This window comes from Mytilus californianus, unplaced genomic scaffold (genome assembly GCF_021869535.1).
Source record: "Mytilus californianus isolate M0D057914Y unplaced genomic scaffold, xbMytCali1.0.p SCAF_3, whole genome shotgun sequence".
Lineage (NCBI taxonomy): Eukaryota > Metazoa > Mollusca > Bivalvia > Mytilida > Mytilidae > Mytilus > Mytilus californianus.
In genome coordinates, this window is record NW_026262679.1 from 46,255,138 (window position 1) to 46,278,514 (window position 23,377).

The 23,377-nt window shown below is 32.8% G+C and overlaps 1 protein-coding gene across 4 annotated transcripts in view; it reads left to right on the top strand.

Moving 5' to 3' along the window:
• The first annotated feature begins 1,665 nt into the window (after window positions 1–1,665).
• LOC127734694 (antiviral innate immune response receptor RIG-I-like) overlaps window positions 1,666–23,377 on the top strand; it is a 161,064-nt gene continuing 139,352 nt past the window's right edge. For 3 of the 4 annotated variants that reach the window (XM_052244688.1, XM_052244691.1, XM_052244690.1), the window contains exons 1-12: window positions 1,666–1,799; window positions 6,960–7,082; window positions 7,633–7,959; window positions 10,301–10,438; window positions 11,480–11,614; window positions 12,277–12,618; window positions 12,985–13,101; window positions 13,597–13,890; window positions 16,608–16,789; window positions 17,051–17,235; window positions 21,722–21,917; window positions 22,538–22,700. In XM_052244688.1, coding sequence (XP_052100648.1) covers window positions 1,709–1,799; window positions 6,960–7,082; window positions 7,633–7,959; window positions 10,301–10,438; window positions 11,480–11,614; window positions 12,277–12,618; window positions 12,985–13,101; window positions 13,597–13,890; window positions 16,608–16,789; window positions 17,051–17,235; window positions 21,722–21,917; window positions 22,538–22,700 — 2,293 coding nt within the window. In that variant the 5' untranslated portion in view covers window positions 1,666–1,708. The remainder of the gene's footprint in view (window positions 1,800–6,959; window positions 7,083–7,632; window positions 7,960–10,300; window positions 10,439–11,479; window positions 11,615–12,276; window positions 12,619–12,984; window positions 13,102–13,596; window positions 13,891–16,607; window positions 16,790–17,050; window positions 17,236–21,721; window positions 21,918–22,537; window positions 22,701–23,377) is intronic. The other variant, XM_052244689.1, reaches the window with a different exon arrangement.

The following is a 23,377-nucleotide window of genomic DNA, read 5'->3' on the forward strand; positions in this document are numbered from 1 at the left end:
TTCAGTCACAGATATATTGGTTTTCCACGCTCCAAGAATAGATATATAGAACGACATTTCAACTGTCCTTATCCAAAATTAGTTCAAAAGATTTATTTTAGTGTGGACGTCGAGTGATGTCTGTTTAATCTTTATCTTTAAGGTCAGGAGTTTCAAATTTTGCTATATGGTTTATCATAAGTTTCAAAATATGCAGCATCCAAACCTGTCTTTTATTATAATAATAGATTTAGAGCAAACCTATCCCAACTATAAAAACCATCATTATACTGGGACTTATTTTACGCATAGGCTTCTTTTAACATAGGGTTAACATCATGGATATGAGATCTACAAAAATATGATATAACTTGTGGTTTAATAAATGAAGCCATAGAAAATCTGCCCAGTTCTCTTTTGGGTGAAATATTACATGCATGCATTTTGTTTTCAGTCCTAGGACAGATCTACAGTATTTGTTGTGAATTATTTCATAGTAAAATTTATCTTCTAAAGACCAAGTATCACAAACAGAGCCATGTTGTTCTGAACGTTTCAAAGATTTAAAACTGGAAAAATAAACTTCCATTAACCAGACCTCACTATTATATATATAATAAGACAGGTCTTCTTAAAGGTGCATACGCTGTCAAATTCATGTTCACCGATTTGACCCAAATTCTCATATCATGATTTATAATGTACTAAGACATCTATCCAAATTACAAAAAGTCGAAAAGAAACAATTAATATTGTATGGGCTCGTTGTAATGTATCAGCATTTCATGCGTATTTTAGACCAGAAGACATCTAAATTATTCATCGAGATGACCTCCGAAGACTGCCGACAATCATGTAACCCGATATGAACATATATATAAATATAAATAGATAGCGAGCACGTGCAATCGTATTTTCCTAGTCTGTTTGATTTCATGTTATAGGTTAAAAATATAAGAATGATTTTTTGTTTGCCGGATCAGTAAACGAAATGGTTATTCCTAGTGTCTCCCTTGTTTCACCTTTTCAATTTTAACACACGTACTTTTCTTTTAAATGAATGAACATGCTGTCCATCACATGCTGAATACATGCACTAAAATGTCAAACTAAAGGTTGTATAAATTCGGATTTAAATGTGTAGAATTGTTGACTTGCAAGTCAATAATACATCAGTTATGTTTTAGCTTATTTTGACGAAACTGAACCAAACTGACTGAAAATAGCACGAAACTGAACCAAACTGACTGAAAATAGCGAAAAATTATTTCTTTATTCCGCATTTATTAATGTTTGCAACAACAACAAAATCGTATTTTTCTTTTTTTGTCGAATTCGTATCCAATGCTCCTTTAAGACATCAAATAGTTTGCTCGATAAATTAACAGGGATCGATTGAAAGCAACCAACAACAATAAATCTATAACCATAAATGTTAAAATGGCAAAAATCGCGGATTTAACCTGTGTTTATATAGTGGTTCAAAATACTGCTTAATGTCTTAGCTGTTCTCTATTATGTTGGGACCGGAATGTGACGGACGAATAGTACACAGGGAAGGACATCCATACACCCTTTCATTCGACATGTTCGAGGTGGGGGTATAAATAGTCCGGAAATTTATTATCTAATTATGGCATCGGGTTCTATTCATAGAAAAGGGTAATACCATGTTCGATTTCAGGAAATTTACAACTACGTTACATAATTGAAAGCCAATACCAGAGAAATGGTTGGTGTGTTCATTCCGTTTCTGGCTAAAATCATAAAAGCTGGAGAACTCATATCTTCACCAAAGATAAAACGGATTCTGGGTGATGGTATGTTATTTTTGAATGTCAATGTATGCATTTATTTCATATTATTATACGAATGACTTCATTGATATTAAGTAAATTTAAGCGTTGCAAATAATATCAGGTTGATCAAATTGAGAATGAAATGTATGATGATAGCCTCTTTATTTTCAATGTAATCATGATAATTAATACATATAATCATAAATTTATTTATTTTGTCTCAAATATTCAGGCTCTAGTCGCTATTACTTTTACTTTCTTATTTGTATTTAAAACGACGGGTATATATATACATATACGTAAGTATCATATAAGATTTACAGGAAATTCAGTGAATAATATAGTTTATGTCCAAATCACAATCACAATATTGAGTGGCTCGTGTTACAAAAATTCTTTCAAATCAAAAGTCGTGAACATTTCAAAATATCTAACAACAATTATAATTGAATATAATGTATTTTATGGAGTGGAGTGTTGGAGTGGAGTATTGGAGTGAACTTTTGGAGTGAAATTTTTGGAGTGAAAATTTTCGAGTAAGATTTTGGAGTGAAATTTTTGGAGTGAGATTTTGGAGTGAAATTTTGAAGTGAAATAGAACACAAGAATAAGAGAAGAACTGCAATTACAATGTTATGTCCGAGATTTTCATTGAGAAAATATATCAAGACATTTTACTATTAAGGATTTACATCAAAATTTCAATTTCGGATACAATAATGGGGTCGGGGGGTTCCTGGCAGATTTTTTTCAATTGCATGAAATTGTAACAAATTTGAGGACCTATCATTGCTAGTTTTATGCAAAAAAAAGTGCCTTCCAATCACCCATTACATTTATTTATAAATCAGCCCTCTGGCGATAAACTTTTTTGTAGTTGGTTTGGTCAGGTTCCAATTTCTTTTTAATCCTACATTTAACTTTTGATGTAGCACCTAAAAGAAAAACTATGATAGGATGTTAAAATCTATTTGCTATCAATGTTTGTCTACACACATAAAAGGATGGTAAAAAATGTCAGTATTTAATGCTGTATTGATCCAGCATTTCTTTGTGTCCTTCATTCAATTGGTCTGTAATTTCGTCGTGTACAATACCATGCTGCATTTCGAATCTTGGTATAAGTGAAAGTTTGTGCTCTGCATGTTCTTAGAGTTTTTTGACAATTCGACTTAAGGCTGAAGTATGAATTGAAGTCATACCTTTTTAAAAGTAAATCATGTGGTGACTTTCTATGCTTTTTTTTTTTTCTAGAAACCAATTTTCGAAGTCAAGTTATACTTTAACTCAGGGGCTACTGCGGGCACTGCATGATAGAACCGCAGTATCGGAAGAATGTAAAGTTGAACAAGTTATGTTGAGCAAGTGTGGACGCAGTATTGTGCTTAACTTAGTAATGTGCTGGACATACTTCAGTCTTTTTTAGACCTACATTTTTTACATGGCAGGGCTGGGATCCCTAATATTATCATTTTTTTGGATCTAACAAGTCAAAACCTTTCGAATGAATATATCAACATTTCTTTTTAGAAACTTTATATTTCGCCCTCTTTGTGGATTCCAAATTCGGACCGGTAGGGACTTGGACCCCCATAATTGATCTGACCTTTTATTTTGTATATTTGAAAAGGATCAGTCATACCATAACATTTTTCGTTGAGCGTCATAAAAATAAAAGAACATAGTTCCAATGTCCCCCGCATTGCACATATTTTATCTATCAAAGGTACAAGGGCAATAATTAATGAATTGCTTCGCCGAGCGCAGTTGGATACGACCGCAGAGGTCCAACCCTGAACAATTGGGGCAAAAATGGACACAGTATTTGCGCTTGATACAGGTCTGAATTTGGATTGTAATTAAATATTTGACATATAATAGGTTTCTGACACAGAATTACTGAAGTCAAAGAACTTAGAATTGGTTATATGATTTGAATTTATATTCAATCTTTTGCTTTTGTGCAATACATTATGCTGTTGCGAATTGACCCCCCCCCCCCACCCCCACCCCCATCACAATTTCTTTTTTACCCCCCCTCCCCCCCCCCCCTTTTCCAATTTTTTTTTCACCTCCCCCACCTTCCATTTATATAGGGGCATAACTCGAGAATGGTTAAAGTGACCCCACCAAAATTCAAACTTGATCTTTATTTTGTGGTAATAAGCATTGTGTATATGTTTCATAAAATTTGGTTGAGGCAAACTTAAGTTAGAGAATGGAATTCTACAAGAATTGTACAAATGAGAGCGCCAACAATGCAATTTTCCATATATTTAATGTTTCCAAGGGACATAACTCTTTCAAAAATAATTGATCAGCACTGATTTTCGAACTCGTCAAAGACATTGCTGATATAAACCTATAACAACCTAAACAAGCATTCTGAGAGTATTGCATGGCAATACATAGTCCCCTACCGGTTAAAAATTCATTGTACTGGAACAAAATGCTAACTTGATCTATAACTTGTCATGGTGCAAACTATATAACAAATATCAAGTCAATATCTTCAAGCATGACGAAAAAAAGTGCGGAAGTGAATTTTCTAAGTCCAAGGACCACAACTCTGCACAAAATCATTAGACCGGAACAAAATTCGAACTTGATCTGTAATTTGTCATGATAAAACTATAAAACAATTATCAAATCAATATCTTCAAGCATGACGAAAAAAAGTGTGGAAAACTGATTATTTGAGTGAATTATCAAAGTCCAAGGACCATAACTCTGCATAAAATCATCAGACCGGAACAAAATTTGAACTTGATCTGTAACTTGTCAGGATAAAACATTATACCAAATTTCAAATCAATACCTGTAAGCATGAAGAAAAAAAGTGTGGAAAACTGATTTGCCGGACTGACAGACAGACAGACAGACAGACAGACAGACAGACAGACAGACAGACAGACAGACAGACAGACAGACAGACAGACAGACAGACAGACAGACAGACGGACGGACGGACGGACGGACGGACGGACGGACGGACGGACAGAATGCAAACCTAAAGTCCCCTTCGACTTCGTCGGTAGGGGTCTAATAACAAAACTTTCTTTTCAAGAAAAAGTTATAACCTGTACACTATTTCAAAGCACCTTCAAACATGTGTGTGTGACCTCAACTTTGCATGTTTGGAGATACATGTATAACCTTAAGTTAGTTATGATATTGATACAAAGTACATGTACATGTATTATAAAAATCATATCATAATCAAAGAATGAAGTTATAAGTTTTTCTAGACATACATGTACATAAGGTGATTCCATGTTTTTAGACTAAATAAAAACTGTATATTGAAAATTGGTTTACTTATTAATTATTAAACCCAAAACTCCACTGTACTCAACCCTTCTGTACATGCCTACTTTAAATGACATTTGCTGCCATGCTTAATTGAAACTTCGGTTTAATTAATTGTGATATACATTTTAGTATATTTCACAGATATTTTGTTTCATGTATCTCGTATCTCGTATTTTGTTATTATAAAACACACATGCAACCACGCATCCCATATTGCCTAATATACTATGTACTCCAAATTTCACTCCAAATCTCGGATATAACATTGTAATTGCATTTCTTTTCTTATTATTGTGTTCTATTTAACTTCAAAATTTCACTCTAAAATCTCACTCCAAAAATTTCACTCCAAAATCTCACTCAAAAATTTCACTCCAAAAGTTCACTCCAACACTCCACTCCAACACGCCACTCCAACACTCCACTCCATAAAATACATTATGCCCTGATCTTCATCGCTTTCCTTATTAACCATAATGCAACCATGTATTTCATCAAGTGTGCATCAAAAACAATAAAAATATATAAATCAATACAACGTTATATTAATAGTTAAGTTACTATGAATTCAGTGAAAATTACTAAAAAATTATGATACTTAATATAAGACGTTTAAGATATATTTTGAAATTTCCAATTTACAAAACAGAAAATATAACATATTTACTACGCCCCCAAGGATGGTCACTCATGTCTTATTCTAACCGGCAGTAAAACCCTTACAAAGTGGGGCGTCCGTTTGGCTGTGCAGAATGTACAAGTACGCAGCCACGTCCGGTCAGAATGGCGTCGTGAAATCCGATGCTTCGTGCAGAGAGAATGTCACGTTCTCTATACGTTAAGAACACTTGCAACAACTTTTTGAGCGATTCCGTAGGTGGCATGCTGTAAGGCAAAATGTCTGTCTCTATTGCAATATACCCTCATTTTTCAGTGGCAGTTCAAATTTCCGCTACCATCATCCCGGACGGCCTCTATTACAGGACATACCTATCAAATCATATTTACTACGATCATCCCGACGGTTGCCTTTTTGGGGACATGATCTGCTTACCCTTCTGGATCACCTGAGATCACACCCTGTTTTTCGGTGGGGATCGTGTTGCCCAGTGTTTTGTTTTCTATGTAGTGTTTTGTAGATTGTGTTTTTTTTCTTTTCGTTTTTACTTTTTGCCATGGTGTTGTTGGTTTCTCGTCAACCTATATTCTCCGCCTATTTTTTTTTATGACAGTGTGTAATTTGAGGTTCTTAACACAAAAACAAATTAAACATATCTAAGGATGATTAAAACTGTCGATTTTGACAAATTTACATTTGGCGATCATGAGTTTATATAGTGTAAAATCAGGAATCTACAGATTAGAAAATAATCATGCATGATTATAAAATCTGAATCAGATTTAAGAAAACAAAAGACTGTCATACCATTGTCAGGTTCGATGTCTCAGAAAGTTCCCTTACCAAGTCAGAACTGACTGTCAGTCATGCATGTATTCACTTTTTAACCAGTTGATGGAAAGTGAGAGAATTATTTGAATGTTAGGAAGTTTCAAGGAAGTGATTTAAGATCCTGGATATTTTTGGTGGTCATCTGCTTTGATGCATCAAATATTCTCTTTTTTTTATTTTAATTCAAGACATTCCTTGCAATTGGATATTCCCTTAATCTGCGGTGTATATCTCGATATGTTTTTTCCATCTTGTTTATTCTTCATCAAAATTTCTTCTTTCTTCCATACACACTAGGGTCTGCCACCTTCGAAGATTATTCTTGCTGATACATGTTCACTTCTGATATTTAATTATTTACGTTTAATTGCTACTGTTTCTTATTTATATCAAAATAAAACGAGAGAAATTTCTTGTAGATGAAGTTAAAAGACTGAGAAAAAGCAAATTCACAGAGGAAAAGAAAGTTCAGGATATTTTAGACATTGTAGATCAAAGTGATAACTGGGAAACACTTATCGAAGTGCTAAAACAAGATCTTGGTAAATATCTTGTACAAATACTTATTTATACAACTATAGACCACAGTTTTGCTGTCATTGCACAGTTGTTCTCATTTGAAAGTTGATTGCGACATGGTATACAAAGCGCTTTTCTAGATTTCAAGTTCAAATTTAAAAAGGACATGTTGGATATACATCAATGCAGCACTAACCCAACGCTTCAAATAAAACGTCCGAGTTCGAGTCACATTTCGAGCGAACTATAACTCGAAATCTACCTCGAAATGTGACTAGGACTAGCAGTTTAACTCGAATTGAAATTACAAACGCTACTACAACTCTAACTCGAAATTTGGCTGGAACACAAACTTGAACTCGCAATGTAACTAGAGCTTCAACTCGAACTCGAAATATAAATCGAACTGTAACTCGAACTCTTACTCGATGGTTAGCTCGAACTCTTACTCAATGGTTAGTCTCACTATCTCATTACACCTGCAAAAATCATGGTCAACAACACATAATGTCTTGTGATTTAAAACAGTACCTTTGTTCTTTTAAGTTAATACTAAATCTAACTTATTCACAGATTTCACCTTCGTCCCAGAAGTACTTTTAAAGCAGTATGACCCTACTGTCGATACACAACTGCGAAACATTGTTGGTGTACTATTTGAGGAAAGCATAGAAACCAAACCGCTGTCAGAAGCTCTAAAAAGCCACGACTTGTTGACTGATCAAGATGTACAGGATATTAGTACCGAATGTTATAACAGAGAAGAAAAAGCAGCATTGGTTGTGTTGATAGACAGAGTTGTCAAACCTCATCCTCATTCTTGGTTCAAAGAATTTCTTGATTGCATGATAGGGATTGGAATGGCAGAAATTGCAAGAAAGATTGACCCGGACATTAAAGGTTAAGTTCTTTGAAATAATAGGAATTTCATTCGAAAGAAAATATCGGCTAAGTGAAATTATTTCAAATGCGACATTTGATTCACCACGATTGCATTTTAGCCTATTTGGACCAGCTTGTCGTTGACACAGCGCTGTAGTTTTCAGAAAGAAAGACATTAATGACAATAAATTATTTCTTCGGCAAGGTTGAACAACAACAACTCTTGACTGAAATCAGATAAAGACGACAACATAGAAGAATTTTCCCGTGAAAGAACTTTACATTTCTCACCTATATATTATTAAAGTACACATTCCGGTAATAGCCTTTATTAATATAAAAATAATGAGATGTCGTAAAATTGACATTAAGACAATTATCCACCATAGTCCAAATGACGTGGATGTAAGCACTTGGAACTATAATATGTCGCAATACTATCCTTCAACAGTGAGAAAACCCATACCATACAGTAGTCTATAAAGGACCCCGACACGACAAACTGTAAAACAATGCAAACGAGAAAACAAACAGCCTGATTAATATACTTTATAGAACAGCCCCGATTTTTCCTGATATTCAGCATTGAAATAATGTAATTGATTGTTTATACAAGCAATTAAATGATTAGGTTAAGTGCTTCTCTCACAGTTGGTGTCCATTGATGTTATCAAATAAACACAGATGGTTAGCTGGTCAAGATAATTTTATTTCAATATCATAATCACCTACAATAAATACATTATATATTCTTAGATCTACAAAATATTCTCTTAGACAATGTGTTTTCTATTTTTTTCTTCTTCTCATTTTTGCAATGTTTTCATCAAAAATTCAATTAAAAAATATATAAATTTCATTTTTCTTTGAATATTGATAAAAATAGGATTTCTGCAGCTAATTTGGAAATGCTCTGATAAAAATTTTAGATTTGCTCATTTAGCAAAATTTATATGTTTTAATAAAACGTGTCAATGTAATTATATTAAAATCAATCGGGTCCAGGACCAATCCAGTGTATCTTGTTATAACCCTTTGTATTTAATTCAATTTTGATGTGGATATATTTAGAGCTGGCATTTTCGGTGTAGGATAAATATTTATTGTTATGGAATACATTTTTCAGTATTTATCTTAATTTTTTTTAGAATTTCCGACTTGCATGCTTGTAATATAATTATTGTGTGTGTATTTTTAGACTAGAGATCCAAATCTGGTCTGTGTTTCGGTCAAGTAGAATTGGGACTATCCTCATCAGGTATCCCTAGCCTATATGTTTCCTTTCTTGTTATATTTAGAATGGTTCGAATTTGATTTCACTTATGGGGATACTCGAATAATTATATTAAAAGCAATTGGGTCCAGGACCAATCCATATATAAACTGTATTTCTGTAATTCTTCGTCAATTTATCCCTTTCTGCACCCATTGTATAAAAAAAAATTTAATCAACGTGTGGTTCGTTTGATCTCAGTTCTTCATTGGTTAAAATCCGATTATGACGTCGAATTTTCTTGCTTTCCTCTGAATTTTCTATTGTGACGGCATGAAAAAAGGCGACCATGCCTGATGATGTCACATAGAAAGAACACATCTTTTTGCAGATCATTCAAAAATAAGGAATAAGTTTGCCTGCATATTGTTTGAAAATCATTAGAGAAACAGATTCCACCACCAAATCTCGTGTAATACGATATTTATCCACTCTCGACAGTTAAATTTTAAATATTTAAAACGCTCGGCGAGCCTCGCGTTTTAAATTTGAAAATTTAACTGTCTCGAATGGATAAATATCGTATCACACTCGATGCAGTGGTAGAATCTATATATATATATATTCTGCATTTTTTCAGTATATAAGGTTCAAATATTATCTACTTCTATTCATATGCAGATGTGGAGTGGACCCTCCCCCTTATTTAAATAATGATAAAACAATAAAAGAAAAATAATAGGACAAACAGCAATCAACGGTAATCACTGAACTACAGGCTAACGACTTGGGACACATATAAAATGTGGTGGCGTTAAACATGTTTGTAAAGGTTCAACCCTTGTTCTAACCTGGGTAAGGGGTGTAACACCACTACATAAGAACACACTGCAAACATCAAATGGAAAGGGCTTGAATCATCAGATTGGCACGAAGCACAAAAAGATAAAACCAACTTACAAAATAAACCAATTAGACACAAGACACCAATACTGACATAAGAATACTCAGAGTTTCTGAAAGCTATGTGTATACTGGAAAAATGAAATAACAATGCTTGATAAAACTAATATTTGTTATTTCTAACCGCTATGAATGTTTCGTCGTACAAACAGAACATATGAATCTCACTGCAAATATTTACAGGCTCTGGTGGTTATTCGGCAGACGTGGATATTGATGATCATTGGAGGAAGTTGATTATGGAGTTGTGCCACGGACAAATCGTTAAGAACGTGACACCATCTGGTTTGTTAACTAATTTAGGATCAGTCTTCAGTATGGGTATGTTTATTCAATAAAATAAATCACATGTAGTCAAATGAATTATAATTATCATACGTCAGAAAATGCTACGACGACGCTAGAATGGAAAAGGAAGCAAATAAAGTTTCAAGTCAACACTCAAACTCACTAAACCCACACGAAAAACCAAATACAAATGAACAGCGCTTTTAGTGCTGTTTTTTAATCTCTAAGCCACAGTAAGGCCATCACCATGGGTCAAAATCTCTTGGACATTAAAATGTACAAGATTGAAAAAAAGAGGGGGGGGGGGGGTAAAAATTCACCAACATTCATGCACTAATCCTTTCATCTTATATAAACTTTAAATAACAAGAACCAATATAACCTTGTCTGCTCTCTGTGTTCGATATTTAACACCCGTCTATAACTATATATGCAATATCGAGGAATACTTCAGAGCACCAACATTTAGATTAATACTTCACAAAAATAAGTAGATGTGTGGTATGCTTGTCAATGAGACATATATTCATTTGAAACCAACTAACGTAGACAAAATAAGAAACTGCATGTAACCGTACGGTCTACAACATGAGCAAAATCAATAACGTATAGTTGAGGGGGTGGACAGGGGGGGGGGTACCCTTCTCCCACCTCCCGCCCCCTATCTCCCACCTGCCACTTTTAGAATCTTTTTTTCTCTCCCACCTATTTTTTTGTCTCGCTCCCCCTTCCTCCCACCTCTCGCCCCCACCTCCCACCTCCCTCAAAAGCTGTCCACACCCTCATAGTCAGCTATAACAACGATAATGCTAATTGTTATACATAATACGTCGAATTTATGATGTTTTTGTATTCAAAGTGTTTTCTTAAAACTACAAATAAAAGTCACTAAACGTATAATTCGAACTTATTATTGTAAACCTTTTAAATTGCATATTTTCTTTTGGAGAAATATTAAACATCTATGACCACATACATTGTATTTGTATATTCCTAATTCAAATGAATAAATAAACTTGAACAATTTCTTATCCGTTTGCATATCTTTAAGTAAATTTTACTGCTAACTTCCAGAGGAAAAAGGGTCCATTAGATCACTTGAGAGAATGGACTCACCCCAGAGTGCAATGGAGAAGTTACTGGAAATGTTAGACAAAAAAGATTATGAAGGAAAATGGCAGATCTTCAAACAAGCATTAATAGAAGATGGTAATATATCATTATGTCTCCAATCCACCTCCAACACATAAACTTTTCTATCCCATCTCTCTTAACTTAAAGTTTGTCAACACAAAATGTAACACAATTCAATGTGTAAATATTACACCATTTTCTTTATAGTTTGTTCAGATTCATTTTAAAGATTCCTTTAAAAAGCATAGACTTTGCTATTTCTACAAAATGGTGTCTTTGTCATCAAAATTTCCAATAGTTTGCACTGAAATAACTACAAAACTTAAAAGTATTACTTCATGCTATGAGTTTGTCGGGTTTCTATTGTCTTTCTTTACCGAATTTAAATTGAAGTAGTATCTAGCACTTGTCTCTGATTCGGTGTAAAATAAATGTGAAGGTAAAATATGACAAACTGATAATTTGTGATATAATTGATGAATATTTTATTATTGTGGTTCTCAACATATTCAAGCGTGGACAGTTTTGCCAGAAAAATGTATATATCATGAGAAAACATATAGAATATGTCATGACGACATACAAGATCGAAGAAACATAAATTAAAACGGCAAAATACTCGAGAAAGTACTTACACTGAATTTAAATCACTAGTAAAGTATGAAAGGCTGCAATGCAATAGAAAATAAAACAAAAAAGGAGCCTGGATATGCTGATAAAAATTATTTCCTTTACAGACTATGAATGGGTAAATGATTTCATCGAAGGGAATTTTGTCAACTATGAAGATGCACCCGCTTGGGAACTTTTAATAAATCTGTTTGAGAGGACATTGTCTGAAACTATAAGACCACAAGAAATTTTACCATATTTAAAAGAAAAGTCTATAATAAGTGAAAAAGACTCGCAAGAGGTTGATAATATGAGTAGAATGTATGGTGAAAATGAAGCTGTGTTCCGACTTCTGACTTATCTTCCAAAACGGAAACCCAAAGACTGGTACCCAGAATTCATGCAAATACTTTATGAAAATGGTTCTGCACATGTTGTGAAAGAAATCGATCCAGAAAAGTTTGAAAGTGAGGGAAAATTGTATTATTATATTTAAAACATTCAGATGATTTTAAAAGGTTTGAACATAAATTGAACTCGCATAACTTATCTGTAAAAAACAATCTCATTTATAGAATTTAATTAATCCAAAATTATCATAAGCAACAAAAAAAAAATTATTTCAATGACTGAATCTAATAGCTTTCCCGTACCACAGTATTTAATAAACACAGTACACCAGTAACAAAATAATATTCTACTGGACAATGTTCTGATTGGATCCAGGTCAATTGTGAATTTTTCATATTTGTGAATTTATCTCAATTCTATTTTGGATACATCATTATTCTGCTATTCTCAAATGATTATTAAAACATGTGTATGTTTTGCAGAGCTACAAGCTCGTAATTGTGTCCTATCCGACAACATTGATGTTGATGAGACAACAGAACCTTTTGAAGGAGACATGTCTAACATTGAGTATGACACAAAAGAAAACTACATGTCTGGTAAAATTTAACTCAGTGTACTACATTTTGAAACCTATAATGTAACTTGAACATTATATTTAATATTATTACAAGACTACTAGTGTTTAACCTAAGATATATTTTCTGTTGGGATACATTATTTTAAAGCAAAACATACTGAATTACCTTCGCCAGGAAAGCTCAGTGCCACATTCAAAATGCGAGAAAACTGAAAATGTATGACATATAAATTGGGAACCAAGTAACTAAGAGCATGGCTGTTGATATAATGTAATATTAATATTGTATAAAAACAGTTTTGTTTTCATTGCAATCATAGAAAAAATTAATTAAAATGTATCTGATGTATTATAAATAAGAAAGTTCTTTTGAAAATGACAAAAGTAAAGCATTATGTGGATAAACAGAAGACATAACAAGTCTGCTTTTATGCAGATTAACACGATCTTAAATAGGCTTCACATTTTAGTGATACAATGTACATAAATACTTACATTTAATCCTCTTTTACAGTTACAGAGCCACCCCAAATATCTAGTGATAATTTGAGTGCCCCACAGACAGTGAATCGAGTAACATATCAACCTGTATCAAACTTCAATTTGGATCAAGATGATGATATTACAAAGGAGAAGCTTTTGGCAAAGAAAAAAGATGATGAAAAATATAACAAGCTGTCAGAAGAAGACTCGGAGTCGCAACCAGAATCTGGACGTTTAGAGCTCGACTCACTTTTTGTTGAAAATGTAAAGAGAGATATAGCAATGGAAGTTTGCCCTGAAAAAATGAGCAACATATTGGGATCTCGTAAGTTTACACAAAATTTTATAGATAATTGTCATTAAAAAATATTTGCTTTTTGTTATTTTTGTCGTGTCATGCTATCGTTGAATTGTTCATTGAATTTGAAAATCATGTTTGATATCTATTCCATTGACATAAAGAGAACCAATCTCATTCCTTTTGATTACATTTTTAAAAAGATTTTCCACAATAATATTATTCAAGTTTTATATTTATGAAAAATATTTTAAAATCGTCTAGACTTAGAACGAATGTTGTTGCTTTGATATTTGCATCTGGCAATCTATCGCGTCGAACATTTACGTATGGCCAAGCTTCCCTCGTATGCAAATATTGAACATGATTTCGATCACATTTTTATGATCAACAAAATAAAATATCATCGCTAACCTTCCCGTTACTTTGGTTGTTTACTATTTTTTTATCATACGTATGTAGTTTCTAAATTTTGATTTCGACCAAACAATAAATGCTTATTTTCAATAAAAATTATTCGGAGTAAAAAGGGACACACATTAAGTTGAAAAAAATAAAGAGTTGATATTAAGGCGTTTATTCTGTTGTTTTTGAAAGGTATTTCATAGTCTACATGTATAAATAAATTAGTCGTTAAGTACCTGTTTTGAAAAATTGGCATGTTTTTTGTACTGTTATAGACAAGTTTTAAACATGCAAATGCTAGCCACAGCTTTAAACAATATTTCAAATTGAAGTAGAACAGAATTTTCTTCTACTCCATGTGGTATGTAATATTTTTTTTATTTGAAACATGGTTAACTAGCTCTCCGTATGTTTACTTTTTATGTCCAGACTTCTATTCAGATTGCCCACAAAATGCACGAACAAGTTGCCGTTTGTCGTTTAAGCAAGAAACCATCAATCATTTTTTTCAGAAATGCTGCATTGTACAAATGAACAAAACACGATTTAATATAAAAAATGTTAGTTATAATCCTGGTACCTTTGATAACTATTTGTTCAATTTGGGATGAAAATTAGAAACAAATTAGGAGAAGGAAAACATTAAATACGCAATTCTTCAGGAGAGAAAGAGAGTTAAAAAAACGATAAAAAACTCAACTTCTGCTTTCCTTCCAGGAGCCTGAAGTGCTCACCTGCCATAACTACTCCTTCAATGTTGAAGAGAATATTAACTTCAAATGAAACAAGAGGTACGGTGAATGAGCTAAAAAAATCATACTACCTAGACTTCATATGAAATTGCAAAAGTTACTTCAAAAGGAGAGAGTTTTTAAAAATTTAGCCATTCAGAATTTTGAATAGACAAAGGGGACCTCATTTTTTTGGAAGAAACGGCACCGTAGTCATAAAAAACACCTTTAAGAACATTTTTTACCAAATATTGTTTCATTCTGTTTAGTGATTCTTTTGAAGAAAATCAATACATATATATACGAAAAGACAACAGCAACCGATGAATGACAAAACGGCCTTTAGTCAGGAGGGCTTAATCTAGTTCATTTCGAATAAGACTACCATTTTGAAAATCAAATGTTTTGCTGCTGCACTGTACAAAAAAATCATCGATGCAATCTTGATTACTAGTATCGTAAGAAAGATTAACAATTCCTGTGCCATATATTTTAAGAGGGATAATGTCCGTCAGGCATTGTTTTTTCAGTTACAACCGTTGGAATAGAAGACTTTACTACCGAACAAATGAGCAAAAAGAGTGAGTTTGAAATGTCTTGTACATCTAACATGTCCGTACCAACCGGAGATCATAGATGTATGTTCCATCTTGGTAGTGACTGTTATGTCACAGTGAATATATTCAGAGGTGCTCTACAGATACATATCCGACAGTTTTACAAATCTGAAGATAATTTATGTCCTTCCAAGACAGGTGTGGCATTCACTCTACAGAGATGGTTGAAACTTGAGGATTGTTACAACAAGTTGGATGAGTTGATAGAACCACTTATTGGAGTCATTGCCTTTTAATGACTATTTTTACCAATATTTTTGCATTTTTGCCCAATAACTGGACAACTATGATAGATAGATAGATAGATACGTAAATGAACAAAAAATATCACCAAGACAACGGCCCAATTTTGTGTTTATTTTGAATTTAGGGAAAACAACCAAGTAGTTCTTTATAAAAAGAGTTACTGTTTCATGCCTCTAACACTATCACAGTGTCTTTATGGTTGTATGGATAATAAAAAGATACGAGGCTTATGATATGGTACGTTAGGAGCGCGCTATCATTGATCTTGTTATTGATAAATTAATATATAACCAAATATGTAATTCTATGTTATACAGTTATTCTCACTTGGTCTTTGGTCTTGGGGAAACATTATTTATCTGTAATAGGTAGTGATTGGCAATTGACTTTGAAGTAGCTTTAAGAAAAAATGCGAGTAGTCTTTGATAGACACGTCGTTTCTTTTGTTTTTGTGTGAGTTGTTTTTTTCAAAATGATGAGTCAGGCCCTGCCAAACTGAATTTACAGTTGGTTCTTATATCATAGAGCACGGTAGATTTGAAACAACTCATTTCTGGCACAACAACCGGACTAATATTTGTTAAATATTTTGTCATAATTTTAAATAACAAGTTATTCTCAGTAGTATGCTCACAGTTGTAGTCATCCATTCATTTTCATTGATTTGTCTATCATAGTTCAGTCTATTGTAAGTTTAGATAGATTTCTTTGTTTTAAATGCCTCCATTATGTTTTATGTTAACAGCATATGATGCAGTTGGAAATGACGATCAGGACTCCGACACTGATAATGAAATAGTGAAAGAAGAACTACGCCTCAGAGGTTATCAAATGGAGTTGGCGGAACCTGCCTTAGACCACAAGAACTGCATTATTGTGGCACCAACTGGAAGTGGGAAGACATATGTAGCACTCAAAATTATACAGGTGATTTGAATAGAATTTAGTTAAAAAATTCGTTATTTTGTTAAAGGATAGGCATAAAGTGATTATAACACATGTACAAACGCAATAGCTTGGAGTTAAATATTACTTTCATAAGTTCATAGTGTAACTTAAGTCTTGAACGACTTTGCTTTTCCTTTTTATTATCTTGGGGATAATTTATACATTGTCTTCTGGAATCTTACTTAAAATTTAAAATGTTTTTCAATTGGCAAAATTGACATGTTTTATTGTTATTTTCAGGATCATATGGAAAAGACTACTAACAGATTCCCTAAAGTTGTGTTCTTAGTAGAGCAAAGTGCCCTGGCCAAACAACAGGCTGATAAATGTAAAAAGTATCTATCAAATTACAAAGTAAAACTCATCACTGGGGAAATACAGAGAGATGCAAAGATACCAAAATCATTATCTTCATGGTTAAATAAGTATGTATACTTGATCATTTAGGTTTGCAAATTACATTGGGTACTCTTTCAGTGAAAGTAAAATATTGACAAATAGTTTAAAGGAAATTAATGCTTAATATTTTTTTCTACTCTTTGGTCGGGTTGTTGTCCCTTTGACACATACACCGTTTCCATTCTCAATTTTAAATATACCCATAATCACAGGATGGACACGGAGAGTGTTCTTGCATTTTACATCTCTACCTCGCATTGAGGAATCGATAAGATCGGTAACATATACTCAAAATACTAGTATTTAATATAATTATCTTAAATATGAATTATATGACACCAGATAATTAATCGTGTAGAAATCTGGTTAAGTCAAGTTCGGTATAGGAATTAAAGTCATATAAAACTTCAAATTAAAAAAAAAAGTTGAACATATTTCATATACTTGAATGGCTAAGTTTTACTCTAAAAGAAGTGAACGTGAACCTTTTTTAAAAAGAAAATCGTTTATATTATCACAATCTTCATAAATGTAACGATATTGAACTGTTGACTTCCCAGACACTAATTCACCGATATTTTGCCATATGGAGTAGTGACTTTAACTACGAGACCTCTCGTTATAACTTCGGGCACCGCACAGCGCAAATGCGAGAGGAAAACAGTGATTAAAGAATGTTTATACACGTGCTCTTGAAGGTAAATAGAAATAACAGATTCTTAAAGAACAAATTTAATACTACAAATCATTCAACAACTGTTAAGGAATAGTTTAATTAACAAATAGGAACGCATGAAAAATATTAAAACAAATGGCATGGCTCTTTCAATTCGCATATCTGTCACGCTTTCCACGTGCTCTGTTTTTATAGTTTATCAATGTCACGATCCGGTAAACTTCGGCAACAAACTCGAAAGTTAATAATCTTGCGATCAACAACCACTAGTATATATGTATGCACTGGTTCAATAATTTCGATAAAATTAAAATCTTAAGAAACTCGTTTCATGTGACTTTAAATTATAGAATTATAACAAAAAACTCACTCTTTGGTTTTTGTGCTTTCCTGTTATTATTTAGGCTTTCTAAACTTTTGGTCTCGAGCATACTTGATGAAATTATCCCAGACTCGTACAACACGAGTTGTTGACACGGAACTCATATTAGTTTTAAGTACCCCATGATGCTGATAGACCATCAGTTAATGAGGGTACTAGTAGCGATACTTCGTTATTGGTATGATTCAAAGGATGCATTTTGTGTGTACATTTTCCAGTCCATATAATTCGGTAAATTTTGAAGCAATTCCTTCCGGCAAAATTGACCTTTTTTGGTTTCATGTGTTCAGTTTAAGTTCTTTTGGTCACTTTCCCTGATAATGTTTTTATCAATTTGAATAAAAATCAGAAACAAATTATTCTCTCAGCCTATTTTGTTTTTGGTAATGCCGTTATTTAAACGTTTGGAATGGATTTCCGTGCGCAAAACACGTGTTACTGGTATGACTTTCTTCAGGGTATACACTGAAGACCAAACAACGAAATAACCATAAACATACTTGGATTTTTTATTATTATAAAAGCTGATAAATCCTTAACAAAACAATAATGCTCGAAAATTAATATTTGCTTGAGGAAGTTGTAACATAAGTTTAAGTACATCAAAATTTTTTAATTGAAACGCGACATGTGCCCTGTAAAGCCGAAACTGTTAAGCCTCTCTGAGAATCTCAATTCACCTTCGGTTTTTTTTAGGGTTCGTGTTGCTCAATTTTTATTTTTCTGACTTCATTTTATTGACTGTTCTTTACGACTTTTTCTTATTTTGCTATGTGCTGTCAGTCTTTCTTCGAAATATGAATTTTGATGGTCTCGTGGTATCTTCCAACTTTTTTGTCAAAATGCTACATCCCGTCCACCCATAAAACGTAATATTAATTTCCCGACGTACAGTACCCTTAGAAAGTGACAAACAAAACTGCCTTTACAGAGTTAAGAGGATGAACAAATGAAATCAACTCTATATAAGTGAAACGGCCACCGTCACGAATTGATTGACCTATATGATATGTTTTCATGGTGGTAGATCATTAGATATCAGTTTGGTCGTCTGATCTTATTTTACCGATTGTGTCGACTGTGACATTTTGACTGAATTGGCATTCGGCTAGTGATGAATGCATAGCAGGATACGTTTACCTTGTCGACGCATTCGATATCTCTTCTTTTGGAGTTCATACGATTCCTGATTGTTTCATTGATTCGTCTCTTACAAATCGATTAACGAGATTTGAACATCGGTAAACTACTGTCGAACTAATTCAACAGCGCACCCGGATGTCTTAATGTAATGAAAATAACGGTGTTTGTTGAATACCAATTTCAAGTAGAAGCAATGATTCATTATATACGGACCTGGCCCTGATGATGTCTCTGACACAGAAAAATTCCAGGCTGCTCAACAATAAGTCATTAATACTTCGACTGGAAATAAAAACTAGTGAACTGGAATCAAATTCAAGTAGATGCGATTAAACTCATTTCGGTCACTTTAACCGGAAACAGAAAGTAAATAAGGGGACAAAAGCATAATCACAGTAAACAATCATGATTTGTAATACATTTACAAATAAGCATCTCTTATAATATGCTTTTTGATCTGAATGATTTTTAAGGTTTTACTACGCAAGGCATACACTTTGTCTTGATTTTTGCGTTTTGGGTATCATTTTGATCACAGTACCTCTATTCTAGTAAAAAATGAAAACACCACGTTATTAAGAATCAAAAAAGTTGGAGAGCTATATACTAGTATAAAAGTACCTCAAACAAAATCCATCTAAGGTCAACTTTGCCTGAGAGTTGAAACCTTAGTTTCTTAACAATCTTAAAATTTATAAACGGACTATTTTAAAAGGTTTGTTATAAATCATGTCAGTACCGAAGTACTGACTACTGAGCTGATGATACCTTCGGGGACTGATAGCCCACCAGCAGAGGTATCGACCAAGTGCTGTAAAAATGAAAACAACACGCCATTAATTTGATGCGTCCGAAGCGCTTTTCTGGATTTACATTCATCAGGAACTCTCAAAGCCGAATATTTGAAAGCCGAGGATGTTTAATAACCAAAATAGTTGAAGAACTATATAACCAAAAAGTACCTAAAACATAGCCAAATCCATCTAAGGTCAACTTTGCCTGAGGGAGTTGAAACTTTAATTAGTCCCCTACCGACGAAGTGGAAGGGGACTTTAGGTTTGTACTATGTCCGTCTGTCTGTCCGTCCGTCCGTCTGTCCATCCGTCAGTCTGGCAAATCAGTTTTCCACACTTTTTTTCTTCGTTCTTGAAGATATTGATTTCATATTTAGTATATAGTTTTGCCATGACAAGTTATAGGTCAAGTTCGAATTTTGTTCCGGTCTGGTGCTTTAGTCCAGAGTTATGGACCATAACTCTGGACCATATCTAATGTTATAGTACTATGTTAAACCATATTTCTGTACAAAGGGAGATAACTCATTTTTTAAAAGACATTCTTTGGTAAATTATTTGAAGAATAATTTTTTGGCAGGTTTGTTTGTTATTTTGTATAAACTAATTTTCTGAATGCTATGTATATATTTAAAAATTATGAGGTGAAATCCTTTAATTAGATAATAATCTATTTTTATTAATGTATATATCACATTACATTGTGTAGATAAAAATTGTTGACATTTTATAGATAAGTTACAAATCTATATTAGTTTGTGACAAATAAAAGAAAAAAATATTTGGAACTATTAACTATATTTGATTATAATTTTAAAATAGATATACACTGTATTACATCATATCTAATTTTAGAGAACTATTAATCATATCATATATAATGTTAAAGTGTTTCCCACACTTTTTTTCCTCATGCTTGAAGATATTGATAGATAATTGGTATATAGTTTTATCATGACAAGTTATACAGATCAAGTTCGAAATTTTGTTTCGGTCTGATAATTTTGTGCAGAGATGGTCCTTGGACTTGAAAAATTCACTCATTTAATCAGTTTTCCACACTGTTTTTAGTCATGCTTGAAGATATTGACTTCATATTTTCTTTTTGTTTACACCAGGACAAGTTGTAGAACAAGTTAGCTTTTTGTTCCAGTATAATGATTTTTTACCCGGTAGGGGACTATGTATTGACATGCAATACTCTCAGAATGCTTGTTTCTTAATAATTTTAAAATTCATAAACGGACAATTTTAGGAAGGTCTGTTATTAATCATGTCAGTACCGAAGTACTGATAAGGAACTTTACAAAACTTACAAGACAAAACAAAAGCAATTAAACCAAAATAGACCCTGAATTACAAACCACAGTCCTTGTTACACAGTCATGATAAGCAAACAGTGATATTGAATCCATTAACACATTTCCGTTCCAACAGCTTATCTTTTGTTCGATGTATTCCTCTAAATCAAACTTTCAAAAACAGTGTTTTGTAATTTGGGACTTTTTTGTATGTAGGAGGGACATTTTAGTTGTCACAGCACAGCTGGTAGTTAATGCATTGAAGAACAATGAAATTAAAGTTGAGGACTTCACTTTAATGGTTTTTGATGAATGTCACCATGCAAATGCTAGTCATGCATATGCACAGATCATGGATGAATACATGGATCTTAAACTTGATGAAAGTGTTGATAGACAGAAATTGCCCTTAGTAAGTGTTTTATTAAATTTTTTTAATTTATACACCATTTTCAATACAAGAAACAAGAAAGCATTTCCAATGAACCTTAGAAACTCAGTTTTATAAAACCATCTTTATCGGCAAATACGTTGTCTGTAAACGTAGCACAGATTTTCGCTTGTTTGAGTATTCTAAATGTTAGTGTTGTAAATGACAACTGTAATTCAATACCAGTAACTTGCAAACGTTGACAACGTATTCTTATGGAAATGAATGACAGCTGCAACTCAGCATCAGTAACAAACATTACTTTATAATGTTATTTATTAGAATTGAAACTGTTATTACCACAGATAATATTGTATATTTTCTAACGAATATTTGTTGTCATTATTGCTTATATATTCATTTCCAATGTAAAGAGGACAAACACACTAATGTTTCTTATACATAAAAAAAACCCAAAACAAACCCAAAAATATACAAAGCAAAGCATAGCAAAACAAATAAAAAATAACAATAATACAAATCAGAACAAAACAGAATTAAAAAACGAATTAAAGAAATACTGTATGTTTTATTTTTCACTATGTACAGCGCATAAATCTGCCCTTGAAATTTTTATCTTAAATTTAACTTTTTATGTATAGGTGGTTGGATTAACTGCATCGTTAGGTGTTGGGAGAGCTAACTCCGAGGTGATGGCACAAAAATACATTCAAAAGATGATGGCAAACTTAGATGCTGAAGAACTTTCTACAGTAAATAAATGTTTACCGGAACTAACAGAACATGTCATTGTTGCAGAACAAGGTACTATTTTAAAAGATACGAGCCCAGTAGTCAGCAATTATTTATTGACATGGTATCATTGATATGGTCTTAATTGTAAATCAACTGTTTACAACACTTTGAATTTTTCGAAATATTAAGGATTTTCTACCCCCAGGAATACATTACCTTAGCTGTGTTTGGCAAGGCAAAGCCGTTCGGAATTTTGTGTCCTCAATGCTCTTCAGTTTCGTACTTTAATTGACCTTATATTTTTTTTTATTCGAGCGTCACTGATGAGTCTTTTGAAGACGAAACGCGCGTCTGCCGAATTTACAAAATTATAATGCTGGTATCTATGAAGAGTTTATTTTCTGTAGCAATAAGTTATAAACAAAGTTAACAAAAATCTAACAACGAAACTGTTTTCATTCAGTTAAGTAAAACTTAAAAAAATCATATAAACAACAGCTAATCATTGATAGTTTGAATGAACACTATGAGATACATTATAGTTAATGTAAACTTCAAAAACATCATTCAATAGATTGTTTTATGACATATAAAGTGATGTGTTCTATTAAGGATAACATACTAAACATTTGGTTTTTTAATGCACCTCGTTTTAAAGAATGTCATCATATTTCGTTTAAAATATAATTCAACAACACATAAGATAAAAAAAAGTTAAGTTTTTATAATAACACATTGTATTTTGC